The sequence below is a fragment of the Gymnogyps californianus genome, chromosome 1 (genome assembly GCF_018139145.2).
Source record: "Gymnogyps californianus isolate 813 chromosome 1, ASM1813914v2, whole genome shotgun sequence".
Lineage (NCBI taxonomy): Eukaryota > Metazoa > Chordata > Aves > Accipitriformes > Cathartidae > Gymnogyps > Gymnogyps californianus.
In genome coordinates, this window is record NC_059471.1 from 154,956,898 (window position 1) to 154,981,199 (window position 24,302).

Consider the following 24,302-nt stretch of genomic DNA (forward strand, 5'->3'; position numbering starts at 1 on the left):
GGGGGTTTGCTGAGGGAAAAGAGCCGCGTCCTCACCGTCTGCCTCGGCGCTTCAGCGGGGGAGCCGGCCTGACCGGCCCGGCCGAGCCGCGCAGCGCAGCGGGGCGGGGCTGCGTGCGGAGCCGGTGCCGCAGCCGGCCTCAGGTGAGCCGTGCCCGGCGGCGGGAGCGCGGCCTGTGCGCCGGGCCGGGCCGGGCTGGGCTGGGCTGCTCGGCCCAGGTCTCTTCCGCTGGAGCTGGGTTATCGTGGGGGCGGCCTGCCGCCTCGGCAGCAGGCGTGACCGTGCTCGGATCGACTCGGTCCTTGGAGGGGTCCCTTTTCCTCCCAGACGGCATCCAGCTGGGGCTTTCGGGTGACAGGCGGTCCCGCTTGTGGCGGCTGCGAAGGGCCCCGTGTGGGTTTGGGTTTGTGCCTCTTTTCTTCCGTCTGTTTGGAAAGACGGCATGAAAGAGTGTGTTGGGTTTTTAAAAAAAAAAAATTTCGTTTGTTTGTTTTGCACTTTGGAAGTCCCAGGAATGTTAATTCTGGTCTTTCCTGCTGGCTTTGGAGGACGGCAGGGTGGTATTAAGGAAGTTTATCTTGACCTTAAGTTGTCTTATTTTGACCCGAAGTGAAGGGATAAGGGAGAATGCAGAAAGCTTAACAAAAGCTTATTGAAAATATCGGTTAGCTGAAGGTAAATAGTGTTAAACAAGCAGACAAGGCAGTCTAACACCCTAAAAGCAGTCCTCTTCCTTTCTTAAAGGCTTGTGCTTCACTGCCTTGAGTTCTGTGGTTTATCCTGCCTCCTATCTTTTGTCCCCCTTCCACTACAAATTTAATGTGGTATTCTCAGAATAATTAGAAGACTAATTTGTAACGATAAACTCCTCGTTGCATACTCTTCTAGCCTAGGGAGAATGCCAGTTTTGAATATAAAAATGATAGGATGAAGAAAGAAAAAAAGGGGGAAAAAAAAATCTTTTGTAGTCATCTCTACACTATAAATAAGTTGTCCTGTGCCAGAAGGTCGTCTTCTAGAAAGCTAGCTGAGATTGAAAAGCTCTGAGGAACAGATAATTTCAGTAGTAAATACTATAAAAAAAATAGGTGACTTTAAGGTCAAAACCAGGTTTTAGCTTTAAAAAGACTCGGTATCTTGGACAAATAAGATCTATATTTGCATATGTTGACATGAAGCAAGTAGTAAATCTCGTGCTTCGGGCTGTGAACTGATTACCCGAGGAAGGAACTTTTCCCACAGCGTTGCACAACTGGCAGCGTTTTGCTTTCCTCAGGAGAGCTCCGTTATCTGCCGTTGCCTGGTGGGAGGGGAGGGAGAGGCAGGGAAGGAGAACAAGCTCTTGTGTTTGACCAACAGACTGCGTGGTTCACAGGCCTGTAAGGACCGTGGTGCTGGGAAATTGGAGCGCCTTGGGCTCCTTTCTCTTCTTCATGCAGCTTGTGTGGAGGACAGCCCTGAGCAGTTTTACTGCTGCCTGAAAGGGAGTAGCACCATGTGATACTTGTGTAGGTGCTGAGTTTTCATTCATTGACGTTGAGAAATGGTCTGGGACTTTAGATGGACATAGTTTCAAGACTACTTGTGAAGATGTCTCTTCCGGACTTAGCCTTGCCTTCCCACAGCTCCTACTGTGGCCGCTTTTTTTTCCTCTGCGTGAACCCAAGCAGCCTAGAAGCATGTCCCTACTAGAAGGTGCTGGCAGACCTGGGCGGGCTGTCCTAGCTAGAGGAATGGGAGCGTGGCTCCACTGCACTTGGGCTGTGTACATGCAGACGGTCTCAGATCTTATATAGACTTGCTGCATTTGTCCTGGATGAGAATGGAGGCATTCAAGTGTGGTGTAGGATAAATGTTACTCCAGTGTCTCAAAGGTCTAATAGCTGGGTCCCTATTACTCAGAGGATCTCCATGCCATACTCTGTTTTGGAGGTCAAATGTGGCCTCGGTTTCCGTGATGGTTAATGTATCCAGCAGTAGCTGGCATCTGTTTGTCGGTCAGGCACGCATCATCATTGAGAGAAAAGGAAAGGAAGACTTCTTACAGTGGAAGTTGTCTTAATGAAACCTTTAAAAGTTATTAAAAGGAAGAGCAGAAGCCTCTGTGAAATACAGGCTTTTCAGCAGCAGAAATTTGGATAAGAGGGAGTCTGGGCAATGATTTCTAATTTCTCCAAGTGAGGTTATGAAGCTGAACTTGTTAAGTCTTCTGTCAGATTTACAAATCATTACAAAAAGCATCTGTGGATATGAAAGAACACAAAGGCATTATGTTCCATCTTATTTCAGCTCTGATTCTTTGGGGAAACAGGGGTGGTGCATTATTTTACCTCACCTTGGCATTCAGAATGTGTGTGGTGTTTCAATGTCTTCTGAAAACACAGTTCCCACCAACTGATGTGTCTAGCTGTCTTAAGCCAGCTAGCATTAACAGAATCAAGTTCCGCCTTCAGCAGTGACATCAGTATACAGCGTATCTTTCTCTGCACTGCTCTCTCTGTTGCACGGACACAAGTGTTTGTGTAGCTGCTTTGTGAACTGCAGCAGGGAAATCTGGCTGAAAAGATCTCTGCCAAGAAAACAGAAGGGAGGCGTGGAGAGAGATTCACCACCTCACTGCCTAGCGGGGTCGTTTTCCGGACTCAGTTTGCAGAAACGGTCCCTCAGCCACACCAGCACAGCTGAGGGAGTGGAGTAGTGTGGCATGAGCCAGCACTAAGAAACCGTGTGTCTCTCATAGCCTTTCCTCAGTACTGATAATATCTGGTATCTAGAAGTTTAGGCAGATATCATCCATGTGCTACAGGTAGGGACAGGAAAGTATGACTTGCCACATGCTGTACTGAGTTAGTGACAGATGGAGCTGTAATGTAGGGCTTCAGAATGAATAGGCAGGGAGTCTAGCTGTTGGATTTCAGCACTGTCCTGACAGTTACTTTCCTTTTTCCAGCCGTGCAAGTCCACTCTTGGGTATATTCTTTCAACAATATCTTAAAGAGGCAGTTAGATCCAAAACCATTCCCCACCAGTAACCAAATGCTGCTCTCTTGATTTATCCACCAGTCTATAGCCAGCCAGGTAGCAGTGGAAAGTTAGTTTATTTATGACCACTGTAGTGCACCATGTATGTAAAAGGTGCAGAATGGCCTTTAGCATGGGAACACTGGAAGCTGGTAGATCCTGGGGGAACCCCTTTGGTGATAGGTACTGAAGAGGCATCTGCTAGGAGGGGAACAAAAAAAGAAGTGGGTTGGAGGATAACCACAGGGGTACTGGGTGAATGGGAGTAAAAAGACATTTCTGGGCATAGAAGGTGTCAAGGAATGTACAGGTGATGAGATGGGTAGGGATGTGAAACAAATTGGGAAGGAATGGCATAGAGTTGTTTCTGCTGAATTCCAGCTGTTTGGGGAACACAGAGGTATTTTATACATGTGTTTTAATTCAAATATATTTTCTTTTTTCCTACCTTCCCACCTTCTTCTCTTTAAGTGAGAAGAAAAATGACCTAAGCACCATCCAGCCTTTGTGGGCAGCGGCAGGAGCAGGGGTAGGGCTGCCAGGAGGATGGCTTTGCCTGGAAGCTTACGGAGGCAGCCTGCAAACAGAGGCCTTGTGTCCCATTGCACCCACCATCATATTGTTGTGTTCCTGCTGACCTTCTTCAGGTAGGTTGAGTGTATCTCTGCACAGAGAAGTGTTCATCTCACTGAATTTTGGGAAGGTGAGGGCATGTCCGAAGAAGGAGAATGAAGGTAGGGAAATAGTCTTAACCTTTGGCTGTGACCCGTGAAAACAAACTTAAAAGCTTGTAGTACCAACCAGTCTGGGAGTCATGCAGTAGTAGAGCTAAGTGTGCTATGCCCCTGGGGAATCCAACCACAGACAGGGCTTGCACCAAAGGTGAGGCTGACTGTGCCAAGCTGGCAGCAGTCTGTTGCAAAAGGGTGAATGTGGGTGGGTGTGGGGAAGAACTAGCTGAAATGAGGAAGGAAGCAAACCCGATGCTCAGAACTCTAATGCCTAATAGAACATGCTGTCATTGCTTCTGGGGTCCTCTTCTCTCCTGAAAGTGCTGTTTGCAGAGGGTGGACAGGCCTCTGGAACAGAGAGGTCACTGCTTCAGATCTGAAGGTCTACTAGATTTGTTTGTTGAAAGCTTGTCTGTTACACCAGCTGACAACAGCTGGAATACCATACTGCCTCTCCTTACAAACTTTGCCTCGCTGATATCCTTTGATCTTCACGGCAATAGTGCCACTGTTACCTAATCAGTCTCTGGAAGAGCTGAAAATAAAAGAGGAGGTCCTTTCCAGTCAAAACCCTGTTTCACAACTCCCCACTAAAGTCAGTGTGTCTACCAGTAGTTTGGAGGTTTCCACTGCTGACTACTGTCTCCAAAACTGCCAGTCCTCTGCTATGCTGCCTGCTTAGAGAGCATGTATCTGTATTTTGAGTCCTACCCTTTCCCACTTGACCTCCAGAGATTTGGCCAACCTGTGCTTGTGTGTTTTCTGGCAGTTATTCCCTGCTCCATGCTTCCAGAAAGACATTCAGTAATGTCAAAGTCAGCATTTCCAGCCAATGGACTCCCTCCTGCCTAAACAGCACGGCCCCTGAGCTCCGGCCATATGAGGTAAGGACACAAGGGATAGGCAAGTGCAAAGAAAGGTGGGTAACTTCCAGTATGCTGAGCTTGTGGTGCTGAAGAGGCCCCTTTAAGTGTCCATCACTTCTCAGAATGTGAGCGGGAACTTCAGGTGTCTGAATTGTAGTTTTCTGGATCATCAGCTGATGGTGAAATCTTTCTTAGTGGTCCCCAGAGAGAAACTTCTCAAGAAGTTACAGCGTTCCAATGGAAATGGGGACCCCAGGAGAGTCTGTAGTAGCCAGCAGCACAGAGGTAGGGGAGGAGGGGCAGAGGGACCCTACCTTTGAAGTGTTGGAGGCAATAAACAAGAGCAGTTAACGGGCTTACAGAGATATCTGTAAAACCCTGGCTGTGGCTTTCCCTGTGGTGGTGCTGCTGCTACCACCCTGTTAAAAGGATAGCCAAAGTAGGAGAGAAGAAAGCTATCTGAAAGTGCTAGCTGCTTATCCTAAATTGATACTGAAGAATGACGTTTTATCTTGCATCTAAAAGGTCTGATTTCCAAAAATGCTGAACATCCAGTACCCCTTGTCTGTAAAATCCTAGCTTCAGTGAAAGCAGTGGGAGTTTTGGCAGTGTTTGCTTGCAGAAAAAGAAGTTGTATACTGCTTGCATCTCACAAACGGGAATGCAAGAACTACCTCCTGGCTCCTACCCATAGTCCTTTTAGGGGCATGCTTGTTTTTAGCAGTGGCTTGTCCTAATGCTTTTGAGAAGTGGAAGAAATCTTACAGTAGCAGCTTGGTCGCAGGCCATGAGATCTATTGGAGCAGGGAGTTCCAAGTCAGTTGCTTGGGTGCTGTCTGCATTAGAAATCATCGGTTATTTGAATGTTTGACTGAGGGATGATAAATGCTGACTCTTTGTGATAAGTAAAAACAGTAAATTGGGCCTGTAATGTGTTCAGGATTTCATAGTGTGCCAAAAAGGAGCGAGCATGTCAGGGATGCTAAAATGAAATACAGGGTGTTTATACTTAGTTCCTTAACTGACATTCAAACAACTAGTATATTTTGGAAGCTGTTTTGATCTTTTTTTTTTTTATACAGATGATTTAGTGTTTGCTGGTTGTTGAAGTGTATGTGTCTGATCAAGAAAAATGGTCAAAATGGTCCTTTTGGTATCAATTGAGGTTGTCAGTTGACAGTAAAGTGCATTTTGAGAAATTGATAGAACAAATTAAGGACATGAACAGAGAAGTCATGTGCTATCGGTTTTGAACTTTGGTATATCTTTTTAACTACAGTTGTTCTTTATTTTTATACTTAAAAATATTTTTTTTAAATTCTAACAAAATGTTTTGCAATTGTTTTGTGAGTAAGCCCTAGTATGATTTTATTAGAAGGACAACTTAGATCTGTACTTTTCAGCCTTTAAAGATTTGTGAGTTCTGCGGAGGTTGTTTAATGAATTTAAGCCTCATGACAAAAGCTTTGATTCTCTTATCTTTCTAAGACTCTTAATAGCTTGTGGACCTCCAGGGGTCTCTGGTTAAAAGTTGAAAGCTACTGGCGTAAGTAGGTATTGGTGGCCTCAAGTGGCAAAAAGTGTTTTTCAAGGCGTTTATTAGTTTTCTTGAACACATGAGGCTTAAGCAGAAGCTGTATCGATAGGCCTTACCAATGTTATATCTTTTAAACTAAGTGTAATTAGTGTTGTCTGTACAGGATATTCTCCTGAAGAGGTAGAATCAAACTAAAACTGATGATATTTGAGTTAGGTGCATCCATAGGTCAGGTTTGGATTGGGTTTATTTGTTTGTTTTCTAATGGGGGCATGGCAGGGAGGGGAGAAAACTTTGTCCTGATTAACTTTATTCGTTCTTCAAGTCATCCTCAAAGCTTACTATTTGCAGGTGATGTCACTAATCTTAGTTTGGGGACAACTGAGTCTTGTTCCCTTTTTTTGATCATATTGAAAGTAAAATGAAACTCAGGGTAAGCACAAAAAATAACAACATTAGTGACTGGAGTTCATTGTAAATAGTTTCCAACCAGTCTATTTCTTCTCCTTGTTCCTTTTGTGTTCTTTCTTTTCTGTTTGTGGTCTGTCATTTCTTATTATGGTTGCCACCACAAATACTTTAAGGGAATTATTCATTTAGTGAAGACAGCAAGATAAGTACAGAAGAGACACTGCACATAAAACAGAATATGCCTTTATTGTATTATTCATTAAGATACTCATCAGTGTTTCTGTGTAAGAGGCTGTCTAACAGTTGCATGCTTGTTAGAAGTAGGGTTTGTTTTGCCAGTCATTTGTCTTGATCCAGGTGGAACGAGCATTTCACACTTCTGGTTTGTTAGCTTGCCCTTTAGAAGTTAAATGAAGTGGCAGTGGACATTTTCTGCAGTACATAATGCCAGAATTGTTCTTGATTTGGTAATTAAAGTGTTGGAGGAATGGGAGGTTGCTGGGGCCAGATGCTGTTCTGCTTTGGAGTTGGGGTTTCCATCGAAAAAGAGTAGAATGAGCTATGCCTCTCCCTGTTTACCTGTTAAAATTTTTTCTCTATAGCTCTGGAACAGCAGCCATTTATTTCCAAATGCAGAAGAAGCAACTCTCTTCTTGGGGACATTGGACACTATCTTTTTGTTTTCCTATGCTATGGTGAGTAAAACTAACCCAAAGCTGCTAAGCTTTGGTTGAATCTTATTGGGCTGATCACATCCACATTTGGAGGGGACGAACAGGATCATCTTCTTGAACTTTCCCAGCACTAATGCAGTTAAAAAGCTTAGTTCAGGAGCAGATTTTTTTTTCCTTCTATTTCTGTTAGTTCTGCCCATGCCTGTCACCCATGTGAAGATGCTTGTTAACAAATGCAAGAGAAATACTATCACTTCAGAATTTCTCACACCCCTGTCACCAGTGGGTGGGAGGGCTAGTTCTATCTCTCCAGGAGTTCTCAGCTGAATTTTTTAAAAATAAGAAATTTAATGAACAACTGTGAGCAGGGTTTCTTTGGTGGCGGAAGAAGTGGTTAGAATCCAACTGTAAGTTGGTATAACAACAACGTTTAGATCATCTTGACCCTTCTACATCATTTTAATTCTTGCAGATAACAGATGCAAATCTTGTGGCTTTATTTAATGCTGTGTTTTGTTCTTAGGGTCTCTTTGTCAGTGGCATAGTTGGGGATCGCCTGAATTTACGCTGGGTTTTGTCTTTTGGCATGTGTTCCTCTGCTTTGGTGGTAAGTTGGAACATACTAGTGCGATTTAGAAATCTCTCTTAGGGTTTCTGGATAGAGTTTTACTTTAGAGGAGAAGAGGCTCTGTTTCTGTGTGAATCTGCCCATGAGCTGTAGCTGTACCTCAGTGGTCTCAAAGTCTGCATGTAAAACTTTGTCCTGGATGCACTTATTGCATTATCTAAAGTATAGAGCTATGCTAGATGACTCACCTCTTCCTGAAATATCTATTTATGGATACTGTGTCAGAAGGAAATTCCTAAGTTTGAGGCACCATCTAGAGACTTGATGAACAGCTTTTGTACAAGATTGGTGTATTTGGACTTTTTGGGACTGTTTTGTATTATAACTGTTCTCACAGCCCACATATGTTGTCATCAAGGCTTTTGCTTCCAAATGCAATCTTTGCTCCCTTCTTTAAAGGATGTGCTAGGAATACTAAGCGTTCATTTACTTATTTTGTAATTGCTGGGAGGGCATGTGTCAAAAAAGAATGTCCGCTTAAAACAAAAGGGTTCTTCATGTTCAAGCCACTGCAGATAAGTGTGAATCAGTTTTATCTCATTGTGGTTTTCTGGTTATTAAAGTAGTGGTAAAATGTGTGGAGTGCTTTTGATTTATCCAGCGGCTAGAAACCTCACTATGGCCTATTGCATTCTGCAAACACATGACCACAAACATGCATCAAGCACAGTGTGCCACAAAGTGTGTTTACTTTGGCTAGTTTGAGTTAGGGCTCTTAGTAATTTGAGACCTGGCTATAGTATTTATGTTAAATTTTGCTAAGATAAATGACTGCTGAGGGTTTTGTGTTTGCATAGAGCCTTGTCGATTCGGATGTCAGTACAATAGCAGATCAAGAGGCTACTGTATTTTTAGTGTTGTTACTGAAAGTATTTGTCTCTTTCTTCTCCTCTCCTGTTATAACTGTGCTGTTTACGAAGATAAAAGTCTTTTGAAGTGCCATGACAGCACATTTGTCTCTGGAGTTGTTTGGGCTCTGGAGTCAGTGCTGTGGTGGCTCAGCAGAGGGTGCTATTAGCTCTGAGCTGTTTCTTAAACAATGCCAGGCTTGCCTCTGGCCTGGCCCCTGCGGGGACCTTCTCCCTGAAATGTTATTTCTTTTTTAGGACCCCACTCCTGCCTGGCTTTCAGCAGTAGCCTCAGGGTTTCTTCTCTGTTTTGTTCCGCCCCCCCAGGTATTCTTCTTTGGCACACTCACAGAATGGTTGCATTTCTACAACAAGTGGTTCTACTGCTGTCTCTGGGTTGTGAATGGCTTGCTGCAGTCCACTGGTTGGCCCTGTGTGGTTGCTGTCATGGGCAATTGGTTTGGAAAAGCTGGGTAAGTTGAGTTTTCTTCAGTGACTCACTTATCTGACCTGCTGAGTAGTAGATTGAGCTGCAAGTCTCAAACCAAAAAGGCCAACTGTTAGGTCAGAATTAAAGTTATGTGGGGTGAAATATGCCTTACTTGTTACTATTATCTCTTTTTTTTTTCCTGGAGCCACAGAACAGCTTGGTGTGAACACAGTTGTGTGTGTTAAAGGCACAGGTTCAAACTTCAGAAGTCCCATAGTGCAGAGTGGCTGAATTCTAATTTTCATGCCACTGGAAAACCTGTTTCTGTCTACTTACCACTGAAGAGACTGAATGGAAACTGACTCATTGTAGGTTCAACGCTGTCACTTTGGGGTATTGCAGATGAGCTCTAGCCATAGCGTGTAACTCTGTTGTTGCCAGCTCACCTCTGCTGTAACACAGGTGTTTTGGGATAGAATATTCCTCGCTTATCTATTTGGTACCCCCAAGTTATTCTGTGTTTTGTTTTAAGTGGCCTTTGAGTCTCTTTGAAGTGGACTGGGAGAATGCTGTAACTTTATTCATAAGTCCACTCAAATGTAATATCTTTGTCTTGCTCCTGATTTCACCTCTCCCTGCATTGTCCTTCTCAAATTTTCTTCCCCTTCTTCAGGAGAGGTTTTGTGTTTGGACTCTGGAGTGCCTGTGCATCTGTGGGAAATATCCTCGGGGCGTTCCTTGCCTCCTGTGTTCTCAAATATGGCTATGAGGTAGGTATTGCTGTCTGGCTTCTAGCTAGGGACTGCATGTCTGATTGGGTTATGAGAGACTGGTTTCTTATCCTGTCTCTGAGAGATAACAGGCTCAGAGCGTCCAGTTTCATCTTTCTGAATTCTGTGGTAGCAAGCAGTAGACAGGATAGAAAGAGTATTCCTTTCCTGACCCTTCCAAGTTGGGAGAAATGAGCCTGAGACTTCTCTGTAAGTGAGACTGATGTTATTGTAGAGCCCTAGTGTCATAGTTTACCCTCTTCTGATTCGGATGGTTTAAAGTGCTCTTCAGAGTCATCCATCACAGGTTCTCACTTAACTGAAGTCACTGCTGCTGAACAGTGGTAAGGTTCTGACAGGCATGGAGGCATAACTTCTATAACTGGGAAGAGGCCAGGCACGCGCTACGTTGCTGTAAAGCGGCAGGCAGGCAATTGACTACAGCAAATGTACGTGAACCAGCGCATCTTACAGCGCGTGACCTATGAGGACAGGCTAACAGAGCTGAGCTTGTCACTCTGGAGATGAGGAGGCTTAGGGTACCAAATCGCAGCCTTCCAAAGCCTGGGAGAAGATTGCTGAGAAATCAGAGCGAGACTCTTTCCTGGGTTGCATGGTGAGAGCGCTGAAAAGCAGTGGGTATAAAGTGAAGCAGGGATGGCTCCAGCTGGATGTTTGGAAAACTATTTCACTATGAAGTTAGTTAAGCATTGGAGCAAGGGGCCAGAGCCTTGAGCATCTGTCTTTGGAGGATTTCAAGACCTGATTGAACAAAGCCCTGAGCAACCTGGTCTGAATTTGGTGTTTGACCCTTCTTTGAGCAGTCCCTTTTATAGCTGGATCTGTGGTTGTGTTGGGTGAGCTCCTTCCTCACTGCTGTCACCTCAGTGCACTAAACCAGCTGTTTCAATGTGGTCTTTCAGGCTAGATAGAACTGAGTCTGTTCAGGAGATGCAGAGATCACTTGTTTCCAAGTTTTATGGATGGAGTCTGGGTTGTTGTAGCTGTGTTTGCTCTCTGACAAGGTTGGAGTGTAAAGAAACCCTCGTTAGTCAGGGAAGCCTATGTGACTGAAAGTGTTGTAAAAAATAATCTTTTATTTATCTTCAGTATGCTTTCTTGGTGACTGCCTCAGTACAGTTTGCTGGAGGAGTCATTGTCTTCTTTGGGCTCCTGACGTCACCGAAGGAAGTGGGTAAGTAGAAGAGGGCTGTAGCATTTCAGTCCCTTCACGGAAGGCAGATCTGCAGCTTTTCATGTAGTACTAGAAGTACTGCTCATTCTGACAGCACTTATCCTCAGGGCTCTTCTAAAACGATGTTGCACTTTAGGGTATTTAATGGAGCAAATGCTTTATTCGCCAAGATCACACTAAATACCACTGTGCGTCATGTGTATAGTGTCTGGATATTTTAAAAAGCAAAATAAAACAGCCTGGCTCTAACATCGCCATTAGGATGTGCCTTATTATCAGTTTTTCTTCACCTGGAAAATCAGTATTTTTTTAAAGAAACAGTAGGCAAACTGATAACTGGCTATTGTAGGAAAAAACTATGGCAAGGCTTAATTGTGCAGTGCGAAGGGAAAGTACTTTTTGTCTGCAGGTCTCCTGCAGCTGGTTAAATAGCTCTCAGGTTGGATATGGTCCTTCTCTGAGAAGATGGTAGGCAAGCCAAAGGGTAACAGGAAAACAACAGAACTTTTGGGCTTTGACAGGGCCATGGAGGTGGTTTCCCAGGTGCCTGCAAAGGCTATAAAGTTGGTAGCACTAAAGCTACCATAAAGAGTGCTTGTAAGAGCACTCAGCAGCCCAGAAAGCGCAGTGCAGTTCCTAGGGTTTCCGTTCCAGTGGAGGCGTTAACAGGCAGCAGCTGTCTGAGTAGTTGCTGGTACACTCAGCCTCCACGCTGAAGGGAAGTGGTACCCAGGAGCCAGATCCAAGGATCCCAACCACTAAATAAGGGGGGAAATGCACTAATTTGTTGTGTCTTCCAACTAATGGCCAGACACTCAGAACAGACAAAGCCGACGCCAGGATCAGACAGAATACTTTCAAGAGCACTAGAAGACAAAGGGTAGAAACTGGCGACACTGCAGAACACCATCTAGAAGAGTTTCTAAGCCAAAGGAGGATGGAGGTATGGGAGAGCAAGGGAATTGCTAGAAGGGAGAATTGCTTAAAAGAAGCGAGCATAGCTTTAGAGTGGGGAGAGGGTGAACAGGCTGTGGTCCGTTTTTCCTGTTGCATTTCCCTTGTAAAACTTAGGCCTCCCTGAGCTTGGAGCAGATGAAGATGGCAGTGTGGAAGAAGATGCCAACAGACCTTTAATGGGCAATGATGATGCAGATGATGATGACCGGAATTACTCTATTCAAGCAACTGACACTGACAACCAGCCAAAGGCCATTGGCTTTTTCCAGGCTTGTTGCCTTCCGGGTGTAGTACTGGTGAGGACACAGATTCTTGAGTGAGATCTGACTTAACGTTGTTAAACATAAAGCTGACTTTTTGTGTTGTCAGCATTTGTTGACATCATTGTTAATATGTTGACCATGTGTTGTAGTTGTTGATGTCTGACAACTTATGCTGTTAAAATGTTGGGGTTGGGACTGTTATCCTTGTGCGTGTGGATTATAATACTGTCCGGGTATGTGGTTGCATGTTGCTCTTCCCATTGGAATCCTTCATTTAGTGCATGTAATGAGCCAACTAAGGGCAGCAGAGATCCTGCCTTTTTTGCTGCTGAATTTAGAAGGGAGGCCATGAGCAAAGGTGGCTGTAGGATGCTTTCTTGGTAAGGTAGCTACACTGCCCTGAGGAACGGGATTCTCACTGCTAGCTGAGCATCACACAGAACTCTGTGGCACTGATATTTGGGTTTGTTTTTTTTTAGTTGCCTTAAAGCAGAAAGCTGGCCTGAAAAGCCTTGATCAGCATGATGTAACATGTGGCAAAGTAGGCGTTTTGTTTACAAACAACTGGAAACAAGGGCTGGTGATGCCGTTTCCACATATCCTCATCCTGTCCCTTGTGTGAGAACTTGTAGTTCTGCATCAGCAGTATTGCCCAATTCCTGGATTTGGTCCAGCTGAAAAATTAACCTGCCATTAAAAAACAATGTTAACTTTCTGTGTCAGTGGGCTATGTGCCTCCTGAATACTAGAACCAGTACAAGAAAGGGGGCAGGGTGGCTGGCTCAGTAATACGGTGTGAACTGTCTGGATTTGATCATGAAGCAGAACTACTGAATGGACAGTATTGTCAGATACCCTTAATGGGTAAAGCAGTTGGTTGTGATGAAGGCAACACAAAACCTACAAGGGCTTGGGTGAATTGTCAGTGTTTAGAGTGCTGGACAACCACAGTTCTCTTGTTAAGACCTTAGTTGAGGGATGGCAAAAGGAAGCATACCTATCCTGAGTTCTTTCCTAATATGGCTAAATGCCGTATAAACTACGGTTTGGTTTTGGTGGTGCTAAGAATAGGCTGATGTACAAAGGCGGTATTACACAACGGGTGTTGCTGTTTCTGTACTTGGGATTTTGAGGACATGTTCTGTGTGTTAACCCAGCAACATGAACAAACACCTCTGAGTCTGTGAGCTTTGTCTGATGTCAGATCAGTGCCTAGCCAAACCAGGACACTATGTCAGATCAGTGAGAGACCAAATACCGAGAGAACCTCCAAAGCCTTGTCAAGATTCTACAAAGACTTTATTTGACATATTTTTTCTGTAATTCCTCTCTTATCCTGCTGAGTGATATGGTGGAAGAGTTTTAGTACAGACAGTTTTCCCCTGAGCCTCTAGAAATTCAATGTTTAATCAGTCAGACAATCTGGTAGACAGTTTCTAAGCATGTTGTAATAAATATCGCTTCGTACAGTGTGCTTTTCACACCCACAGGCAGGAGAACTCTACCAAACATCCCCATGTCTTACATGTATGGTAGAGATTAGTTTGTGTCTTGTAAGAGTGGAAAAGCATTAATAGTACAGCTAAAAAGGATGTATCTATTAATATAAATTCAGAAGAGATGATTTTATGGAGTTTAATATATAAAAAGATCTGCTTTTTGGAATTCAAAACCAAGTGTGTACATACACATATACATACTGTCTCAAAAGCTGTGATTCTAACAGGTTGTTTCTTCCACCTTCATCCTTGTTTACCTCTTCAAATATGGGTTCCTCGAACTGCTGTGTCAGTGTTCATCAGGAGGCCTTACTGAAATAGTGTGCCTCGTCCCTCTGCATGCTGGGCCAGTGATCCCAGAGAACAAACCTTTGCCACACGTGAAAGCTCTAAAGAAGATCTCCTGCTAGCTAAGGAGAACTTGAGCCTAGCGGCCAAAAGCAGGAGGTTGTCTTAGCTGTTGGGTTTGGAGGCATGTGCTTAGCTTTGGCCCAACCTTTCATCTTGTGTCCTGGAGGTTATGAACGAAGCTTTCTCTTCTGGTGCTGTAAGCAGATGAGCCTTCTGAGCAGCAAAAGATAGCACAGAGGAACTACTTCACATAACTTTTCTCAGCATGATGCACAGATGACTAGAGCTCAAGCTGGTTTCGTGTCACATGGTTGGCTCCCTTCTCTTCAGAAGGTGAATTAGATTTCCTTCATTTTTTGAAGCCTGGTGTCATTTCCTCTCAAGATTACACTGAAAGTGTTTTAACCCGTTGCATTCAGTGAAAAGAAAATAACCTTCTTGACAGTGATTTTTGTATTCCTGGGTTCCCTTTGATGTTCAGCATTAAGCTTTCATAATGCTGCCTTCTTACATGAAGTGCAGAAGCACTTCCGCCAGAAAGCTTCAGCTGGATACAGAGCTTTTTGGGAAGAAGCAGAAACGCTGTTTGCATTTCTCAAGTGCTAACTGCTTGCTGGCCTTCTCTTTATTCCAGTACTCTTTGGCCTATGCCTGCTTGAAACTGGTGAATTACTCGTTCTTCTTCTGGCTGCCTTTCTACCTCAGCAACAACTTTGGATGGAAAGAAGCAGAAGCTGACCAGCTCTCAATCTGGTATGATGTGGGAGGAATCATAGGTGAGTGAGCAAGTGCATGACATCTTCCTGCAGTTGCCCTGTTCGCGTTTGAAAATGAAAGACAGCAAATGCAGCTCAGAACAGTCATGTTCAACAGAATATAGCTGTTTACTGAATATGTGAAAAGGCTAGTTATGTATGTGGCTGCTTGGCTGTTTTGTTTTTTTTTTTCTTCTAAAACAGAGTGTGTGAGCCCCCTAAAGAGCTTACATATAATTTAAAGGGCACTATCATATTCTTGGACATTACCCCCAGCGGGCGTTTTTCTCTACTCGCAAGGACTTCTTGAAAAGTGCCATGTACAAAATGGTGCCCCTGCTGCTTGCTGCTTCCTTTCTGACAGGTACCCTTGAGGGAGAGTTTAGATCTGGACTTACTGGGTTCTGTAGTGTCCATTCTGTCCTGTAGTTTTTAAAAACAGACTCAGCACAGATCTCAGCAGAGCAGGCACAACTGTGTTATGTTCAGAGAAATAAAATGTAATTGCACTTGTTTCTGCTTGGCTGCAAAATCTGACCCTGTTCCTCCAGAATAAAGAACATATTGTATGTGTGTTTAGGCTTCCACTCTCCTGTGCTCGGTTTCTTGCTTTATTACCTTGTCCAGTTAGCTCTCCTAGAATAGACATCCTTGTTTTGGTCTGTTCAGGGTCAGTTTTTCTGCCTCTGCGGCCTTTTCTATATTAGGCTTTCTCAAACATTCCAGTTTTTACCAGCAGAGCAGTTCCTACAGAGGTAGCAATGATACATAAGGTGATTTTTATCAGCTATCGGCATTTGTTGCAATTAGTTGCACCTACCCTAAGTAGGTGAGACAGAAGGGAATGTGAGGCCCCTGTGTGCTAATGCTTTCCCTGTGAAAAAGAACTGCCTTTTCCTGCACTTTCTGTTAAAGAAACCAGCCACAATGTTAAGCTTGCTTACACCCAGAGTTGTGGTGATCCTAGAGCTGTGGTGGTACTATAGGGGAAGGAAAAGGAAAGCAGGAGCATTGGCTAGTGGCATGCCAGAAAAAAAGAAGTAATAAATTCCTGGGAAAGCAGTATGAGTAGTTTTCCCTGCTCTGTCCGGACCACTTAAGTTTACTGTCGTCTCTGTGTCTGGGGCAGTAAGGGCAGGAGACTTAGCTTTCAGGATTTTACAGAGAATGCATATTGATGAGACAGCAAGAGGCCACTGCACTCGGTGAAATGAGTTTTGTTCAAGATGTTAGCATCCTGAGCCTGACAATGATTTATTTTTTTTGCAGGTGGGACTATCCAGGGCTTGATTTCTGATGTGCTACAGAAGAGAGCCCCAGTGCTAGCAATTAGCCTGCTCTTTGCTGTAGGCTCTCTATTTGGATACAGCCGTGAGTATGCTTTTGCTGCGCAGTGACAAGAGGTTCATTTGGTGAGAATGAGCCTCTCACTTAGAGAGAACCAGAGCACAGCCTGTTCTGATTATGTTTTCTGGTCTTGAAACTGCTTCTGGATAAGGATGGTGCCTTTTGGTGTATTTTGCCTGAAGTGTGGCACTGCACAGAAAGAAATCTGTTCTCTAGTTAGTGAGGTGGAAAAGAATCAGCTGAGTGGTTGGATTTCCCTGTACTGGTGAGTTATGGTACTGATCCTTCTCCAGTGTCAGTGAGATTTTTGGCATTGTCATCCTATCAACACCACAACTGGCGGAGCAGGAAATCTCAGGTGCATCCCTATAGTAAGAGGAAAGAGAATCTGGGGACAGATCTGTGCTGGAGTATGTGTGCACTACAAAGAGGCAGAAGCTCTTAGACTTCACTACTTATGCTTCTGTAAGTGGTGAAATTGAAGAGTTTCTGGCTCTTTTATAATAGATGTAGCTCTCGGTGATTGGTTATTGAAAGGAGTCTGTCAGGAAAACTGAGTAGAAGGAGACAGGCAGATCTCATTTCTGTGAAACACGTATGAAGCTCTTCTAAGGGTAACAGTTTTGTGTCTTCAGACTTGGTGTCCTGTGGTACTGGAGTGCTTTAACTCACTGGGATGTCATTTCACTTCTCTGTGTCTTCCTCCAAAACGGGGTGGCAATACAGACTGGCTTTTATTGAGCACTTTGAGATCTATGGACAGAAATTGCTGCCAGAGCTGGACACAAACAGTAAAGTGTGCCTTTCAGAAGCATGCTGGCTTACTCAGATGGTCTCAAAGTAAGGTCAATAAGGTATAATCATTAAATAGCAAGGATTGGGTTTGGTGGAGTTCAGTGGAGTTTTGTAGGCTCTTGTGCTAACTCATTACTTTCAAAAGTGAATTGGAAGCAAACATAAAATTATTGCTGACGAAGTTTGACGTTTGTTCTAGATAGCAGAGCAGCCAGAGGTCCAAGTGTCTTGTGCTTAGCGCTGTCCAGCCAGATAAAGAAGGCTCAGGCAGGTGATACAAAGTTACTGCAGTGTGATACTTAAATTTCCATCAGCCAAACCAGGAAACCTTTTCATGCTCATAGTGTGTTACGTGTAAGAGTAATAATGGCCTGAGAATATGTGAAGAGGACTGCAACTTGCCTCACACGTGGTACCTTGACCATGTGTGGGCCCTAAGTTGAAGCAGTGAGTAAGGAATTCAGGTGATGCCTGGAAGTGAGGTATCGGGGAAAACAGTGTCTGAAAAGCACTGAGAGACTGTAGTGGAAAACCAGCTGCAGGTACACAGTATGATGCTGTTCCTGGAAAGGCAAGCAGAACCTGTAGATACCCAAGCGTGGCTTTGTAAGGGGGAGTGAGGATATGGGGTTTTGCATTTTTTACTTTATTGTGCAGCATTGTTTAGGCAGTTGCTGGATTACTACCTCCCAATCTAATCTCTGTATTTTAAAAAAGATTTTTGAAAATTCAAAATGAGTGGAAGGGTGATTCAAGTGCTGAATACTTTATGGTGGGAGAGATTGAGTTGAGTCTAACTTCCCCAGATAGACAGAGGGAGGATTCTCTTAGTATTCAAATGGACTTTCAAGGAAGGTATATGCAAGCTCTGTGTCATAGAAAGAGGCATAACAAGGGCTGGAACCCAGAGCCAGGCAAATCTGATATCAAAATAGGGCACAAAATTTTAATGGCACAGTGACTTTTCTACTGTAAAGTGCTGTTGGGAAGCTTCTGGGTCTTTAGTCTCTAAATGCCTATGCAGTAAGACTAATCTCTGTAGAAGTCTCTAGTCAAATAGAAGTTATTGTTGTCACTATGTAGCTAATTGAACAGGCAGTTCAAACTGGATGTTTGCATGCTTCTTTCTGATCCTAAATAAGTGGCTTTCTCAAGTTCATTTGTTTTATTTACACTCATCTAGTCTTTCTCTTGCAGGTTCTCCAAACAGCAAACCTATCAATGCTGTGATCATGGCAATTACAGGTATCTTATCAAATGCCACTGTTATGCCAGTAGACTTACATATACATTGCAGAAAAATCAGTAACACCAGCCTCAGGTGGTGGTGGTAATGCATTTGTGTGTGCTGCCATCTCTGCTGGTTTTGCAGAAAGAGTGAAAGCTGGAGCCCAATTTCTGTTGCTTTTGGAATACAGCTGTAGGAAAACTGCCCTACAGAGGGAGGTATAGAATACAGACTGTATAGAATAATGGCTTTGAACTAAAGGGGTCTGCCTTGGCTCAGTATGATGAGGATGGATTTATGCCAAAATACCTAGCAGAGATCTGGTATCTGAGGAAGTGTATATATGGCAAAGTCATGAGCTGCAGCTCAAATTTAAGGGTGTTTGTCTGTCAGAACCCCAAACGCCCCGTGTACTGAGAGAGGTCACAAGCTTTGTGTGCTACCAGACATACTATGCTGTGTTATGGAATTAAAATTAGCCTGCATGAATAGAGCCTTTCTTTTCAAACACTCCTACTTCAGAACTCTCTGTCCTGTTGCATTTTTTTTCCCCTTCCATCTCCTTCACCAATCCCTGGAGACTGAGGCAGTAGCATGGGGGTATACTACTCCAAAGTAGAAATGTGTCTAAATCTGCTTCGTGTTGAGGGTCTGTATATGCATGCTGTTCAAAAGTAGCTTTCTGTATTCCGTTTGGTGTGTCCTGACTCTTCTTGCAGAGCGTGCCACAGCTAATTACCTAATTTTTGCTGTTGGATGAAAATGTGCTTGTTGGCAATTTCTGTGTGCGTACTTCAGGTACACAAAGTGTGCCATGACAGTATTCTTCAGCTGTGAGGGTACACTTCTACCTACAATTAGTCTGTGATCACTGTCCCTAGACTTAATCCTTTTCCTGAGCTTTGCACGGTAGAAAATCTGTGTTTTGAAGACGTTCTGTTGAGAATCTATCCTCGTGCTTGTTTTGCACCAAGGCTGTTTTCTTGGCACTTCCAGGATTTTTCATTGGAGGCCCTTCTAACATGATCAGTTCTGCAATTTCTGCTGACCTGGGGCGCCAGGATCTGGTGAAAGGCAGCAGCGAGGCTCTGGCAACAGTCACGGGAATTGTGGATGGAACTGGCAGTATTGGTGCTGCAGTGGGCCAGGTGAGGCTACCAAAGGAAAACAGGTCTGGGGAAGGAGGCAAAGAGTCTGTCGTTAGAGTTGTTAGCTCATTCCTCAATCCAAAGTTGCGTGGAGAGAGAGAGAAAGAGAGGGTTGGCTTTTTAAAAAAAATATTTTTTTAAGAAACAACCAAGGGAACATGTGTGTGTTAAGCATCCAGTGGAAGCAATTTAATTAAGAACTAAGCTAAGTATTCATAGTGCTAATGTTATGGCACTTTCATGATTCAAATGAATTTTAGAGGCTTTCATATCCTGAACTCCAAAAAGCAAGTAAAGGTCAGCTTCACAAAGAGTGAAAATAAAATATTTTGAAGTTTGTTTGGGATTTTTTTTTTTTTGTTCAAAGGTAATAGCAAAACCTTTGCTTACAGAAAAGTTTACCTGTATAACCAAGTAAAATTAGAATATCTATTATGAATGTTACAGTGTTTATAAAGTAATTTAAAATTTGCTCTTATTTGTGGTTCCCCTTTTTATCTATGGATGTCTTTTACACCTTGTAAATCCAGCAGCACTTGCTTTGATAGTCCTTACAGTATGCTGCCAGAGGTCTGAAGACTAGACTGTTGCAGAAAGGGAAGCTGACAGTGTGCCCACTGGGGACATTCTTTCTTCTCAAATACAGGCATTAACTATCTGGAAGAACACAGTGGTGCTTTGGGGAGGGGAGGATTTAGTAGAAAGATGGGAGCCAGTTCTATTCCAGGCATCCTCTAGTGCTGGTAAAATACCAAGGATGGAGGCAAAGCATACAAATTTCTTTTCTGGAAAGGGATTTGGGTTGGTACTTGCCATTGATTGCCTGATAAATACAATTGTTCAGTCTCTGTTTCGTAGGAAAGATGCCGCTTAGCTCCATTAAACATGGAAAATTACAAGTGCTTTGTGGATGTCTTAAAGTGCACTGTTACACTCAATGTTCTTCTTGCATTGTCTGCAGTGTTTCTGTCTTCCCCCACACATACCATTCAAACTTACGTCATCATAAAAATTGGGTCTTTAGTTCTGAAAAATTCCACCTGCCTCCCATTCTAACGTTGCATTTATTTCAAGAGACACAACCATGATGTCATTCTGGGGGTGTGTGAATAACAGCAAATGCACAATGAACATGTTAGAAATTTCAGATCCTGTTTTGTGCTAATATACCCAGTAGTGAAGAAGGGAGGCCCTTGTACAGCATCTGAATATAAATCTGCTAATAGGGAATACATTTTCTTTTGTAGCCTGTGTAGTCCTATTGAGCTAGCATGCAGTTCAGAACAGACTGTAGTCTCAAGTGTCTTGCCTACGATGAAGGGTTAAGTAGTTAGTGGTTGCACAGCTCTTGAAAATGCGTCCTGTGTAATTTATAAGCCATTCTAGAGCTTTTAGTTCTTCTGAGAGTACTTACATCCACTTATGTCCCAGTGTTCTGTGCAAAAACCTTGTATTCAGCAGAGTCAATTTGTCACTCTTTGAAACTGTAGTTCAGTTCTGTCTTTATGCTCCTATGAGTTACTGTAAAGCTTCAGGATGGTATCTCTGCTTTGCTGAGACTGTGGGTTTTATACAGAAAGGCTGCTGTCCTGAGTCATCTCTTCTGACAGGAAAAGATCAGCTGGAAGGTTTTGTGATCAGCTCTGTATGGAGTGTTAACAGCCCACAAATTCTAGAAAATCGTAGAGTAATGCCTGAAAATCATGCTTATCTTCCCAGTTTGAATAATTTTTTTTTGTTCCCCTTTCTTTTTAGTATCTAGTGTCTTTGATCCAGGAGAACCTGGGATGGATGTGGGTTTTCTATTTCTTTATTCTAATGGTAAGAAATCTCCCTTTTTAAAATTCTTTGTCAAAGTTCAATTTGCAATAGAAAGTTTTTGTGAGAACCTGAAAATTGCGACTTAGACATGCAATCTATTTCTGCAACAGCTGCAAACTCTGATGCCATTCTCGAAGTGGTCTATGGTGTGCCTTTGCCTCAGGGTGTCTAAATCAACTGGGTTCATTTTGGATCCTTTAAAGTCACGTTGGCCAACAGGAACTGAGATTGTGGCAGAGACGGAAAAATACTTGCCTTAAAATACCTGTATGCATTTCCTAAAGCTCATACCTCCTGACTAACGTCCAAGGCAGGACTTTTTCCTCCTTCATCTCCATGATACGTAGTTCCTAATATTTTCAGGGAGCTGAAGCTAAGCTGCTTGTTTGTTAGCCCTTTAAGATTAGTGGAAGGAGTGATGAGGATCTTGAAACTAAAATGAAAATGCCTTGCCCTGGTATACCACTGGGGGAGAAGACCATTCAGGCTCTGATCTCAGCATTGCCACAGTGGCGAATGCTGTACCATTCACCCGTTCTTCCCTGCTGGAAGTGCCAGGAATTGTCTTTGCATCTATGCTGACAAGGGAAAAGGCCACTTTGGTAAGCAGCATAGGTGGCCAGGAGGAAGGCCGTTGAGGAGGTGAAGAGCTCATCTTCTTTACGAAGAGAAGATCATGACAGCTGAAATGGTATGAGCTTTCCTGCAAGCTCAGTCCTTCATCTGCTGTGCCACTTTGTCATCGCTTCTCATAGCCTGTATCTTTCTGGGGAGGCCTTGAATGCACATTGGAGTGCAGGATGGCTGCAGCTATGGTTGCTCTGTGCTAATTGTCCTGGATATGCTTTTTTCCACAGACAAGTTCAACAATCCTGTTCATTTCACCATTAATAGTGAGGGAGATCAAATTGCTTCTGCATGAGCGGCGCCTGCGAATGCCGGCTGAGTGACTTCTGCTTGCCTCTGGAAGAACTGTTGTACGGACCTGACAGCTGGGACACTAATCAAAACTCGAGAGACTTGTTTCTTACATCCTCCAGGTTTGGACTACTTCAAAATGGCTCTGCAAAACTTGATTGACCTGCCTTTATGGCGAGCTCAATAGTGAAGTACCAAATACCCGTCCTGAGACCACCCACATCACGGAGCTGCTGACCTAAGCTAGACAATCCATGGGACTGACGGATTGTCCCGGCCTACCAGACTCTTCCATGTCAGCAGTCACACTAGGGTCTTCTGTTGGGTGGTCTCACTGCTATACCCTTTTTTATTTATTTCTGGATGTCCTGACCGAAGGTCGACTGTTTAAAACTGACAGTGGAGAGGCTGTCTTGCAATGAATTTTGATGCTTTGTTGTGCCAGTGAAATCGTACAGTGCATTTCATGGCTAGTCTAAATTTATGATCACTTTAGCTTTTAGAAAGGGCAAAAATAATTACTTGGAATTTGCGCTGTCCAATTGTTTAAAAAATGCTGTTGCTAAATCTCTGCACAGACGGACCTCTGCTATCCCTAGCTATTGACTGTCACATATTCCAGTAGATTCACATGGAGAAGTTACCTCCATATTTGGTTTTAGCATTTTTTAATGATAATAATACTACTAATAATCTCTGGGAAATGAGATTTCAGTTTTTAACTATTTAAGCAGACAAATAGTGTGCAATACTTTACTGCGATCTCTGAGAATAAGCCTTAATAGATCCTTTGTGTCTAAAGGATCCTTGAATGGCTTTGGGGGTCAGTAACGGGACACAAATACTTTCACTACTGCTTTGTTATTTGAACTCTGATCGATACTGACCAAAATGGGACTGTCAGGTGACCCTCTGAAGGAAGCTGGTGTCACTGATTTCATACTCATTGGGCAATTGCTCATCTCCAGCAAAGGAGAACCAGAACAGAATTAAAAAAATATAAGGGACCTGGCTGCTCTCGGACATGGGCTTCCAGACAGGGACTGATGCATACTTGTGGAATAGCATCCATGAGCAAGCGCTGCTGCCTTCCCCCATGCTCCTCTGCCTATGGCTGCGTAGGGGACCTCAAGCTCTTAAAGGGTTTTAAAGCTTGAGTTGTGTCTTGAAGAGAAAGGTAGATGCAAGTCAGCACTAAAAACATGTGACTGCACTTTGGTGGTATTTGAGTATTTTGCAGTACTGCGGTAAGCAGGGTGACCAACTGACACCTCTAAAGTTTGTTGGTGATGTTGATGGCGTTGTCTAGTAACTTTTCAACAAATTGTTTTCTGCTTATGCCTTGGGATGTTTCATTGTAATAGGTATGTGTTAACCAGCAGAACTTTGATCAAAGACTCAATCTAACTAGTCAGCGATGCCTGAATGGGGGTGGGGGGCAGCAACATTCTTGGAGCTGAAAATTTGAAACTTTTTAAATGGGCAAAGTTGCCTTTTTAAAATGTACAGTGATTTTATTTTTTTTTTAAATTTATGAATGTCAATTTTTAGTCCTGTGTTGGTTGTAATGAGTGGAACATTATTAGTGCCTTACAGTTTTACTGTGTTAAACGGTTGCTTGGTGATTGATGCTTCTGCAGTGACGGCTCTGTGCACAGCTTTGCTTACTGTGAAACTCAGTTGCTCCATTTCATACTTTTTTTTGAGAGTCTTTCTTTCTTTCTTGGTGGAAGGTGATTCTTGCATTTTTTGCTAACCCTCGAAAAATTTCAGTGCTTGGGAAAATGATGCCATTAAGCTGATGAGGGACCTGAATCCTGTTCCTGTCTCTTCTCATTCCCATTCCAATTTTTGCCTGTATAATTAGAGCAGGAGACTGAGAATCTATCATCCTGTTCTCAGAATTATGCCCTGGGGTTAGTGTTCACATCCCAAGCTACTCATTAGCCCCTGTACAAATAGAATCAAAACTCCCTGAAATTTAGTTCCAAAATTGATGGCGGCACCGTTTGCCCCAGCCGCGGTGTCTGAGAATCTGTGGTTTCAAATTCCAACCTGGATGAGCTTTTTGGCTGGCCGTCTGGGCACTAGATAAGCTTCTGATGAAAG

At 43.4% G+C, this 24,302-nt stretch overlaps 1 protein-coding gene across 1 annotated transcript; it reads left to right on the forward strand.

Annotated features, from left to right (window-relative positions):
- Positions 1–80: 80 nt before the first annotated feature.
- Positions 81–23,627, forward strand: SLC37A3 (solute carrier family 37 member 3). The gene is made up of 15 exons (XM_050914946.1): positions 81–143; positions 3,493–3,668; positions 4,522–4,636; positions 7,169–7,261; positions 7,764–7,847; positions 9,044–9,189; positions 9,820–9,916; positions 11,027–11,111; positions 12,183–12,364; positions 14,816–14,957; positions 16,206–16,307; positions 18,276–18,323; positions 19,303–19,454; positions 21,210–21,275; positions 22,133–23,627. Exons 2-15 carry the CDS (start codon positions 3,568–3,570, stop codon positions 22,223–22,225), a joined length of 1,506 nt encoding a protein of 501 aa, XP_050770903.1. The 5' UTR covers positions 81–143; positions 3,493–3,567; the 3' UTR covers positions 22,226–23,627.
- Positions 23,628–24,302: the final 675 nt, after the last annotated feature.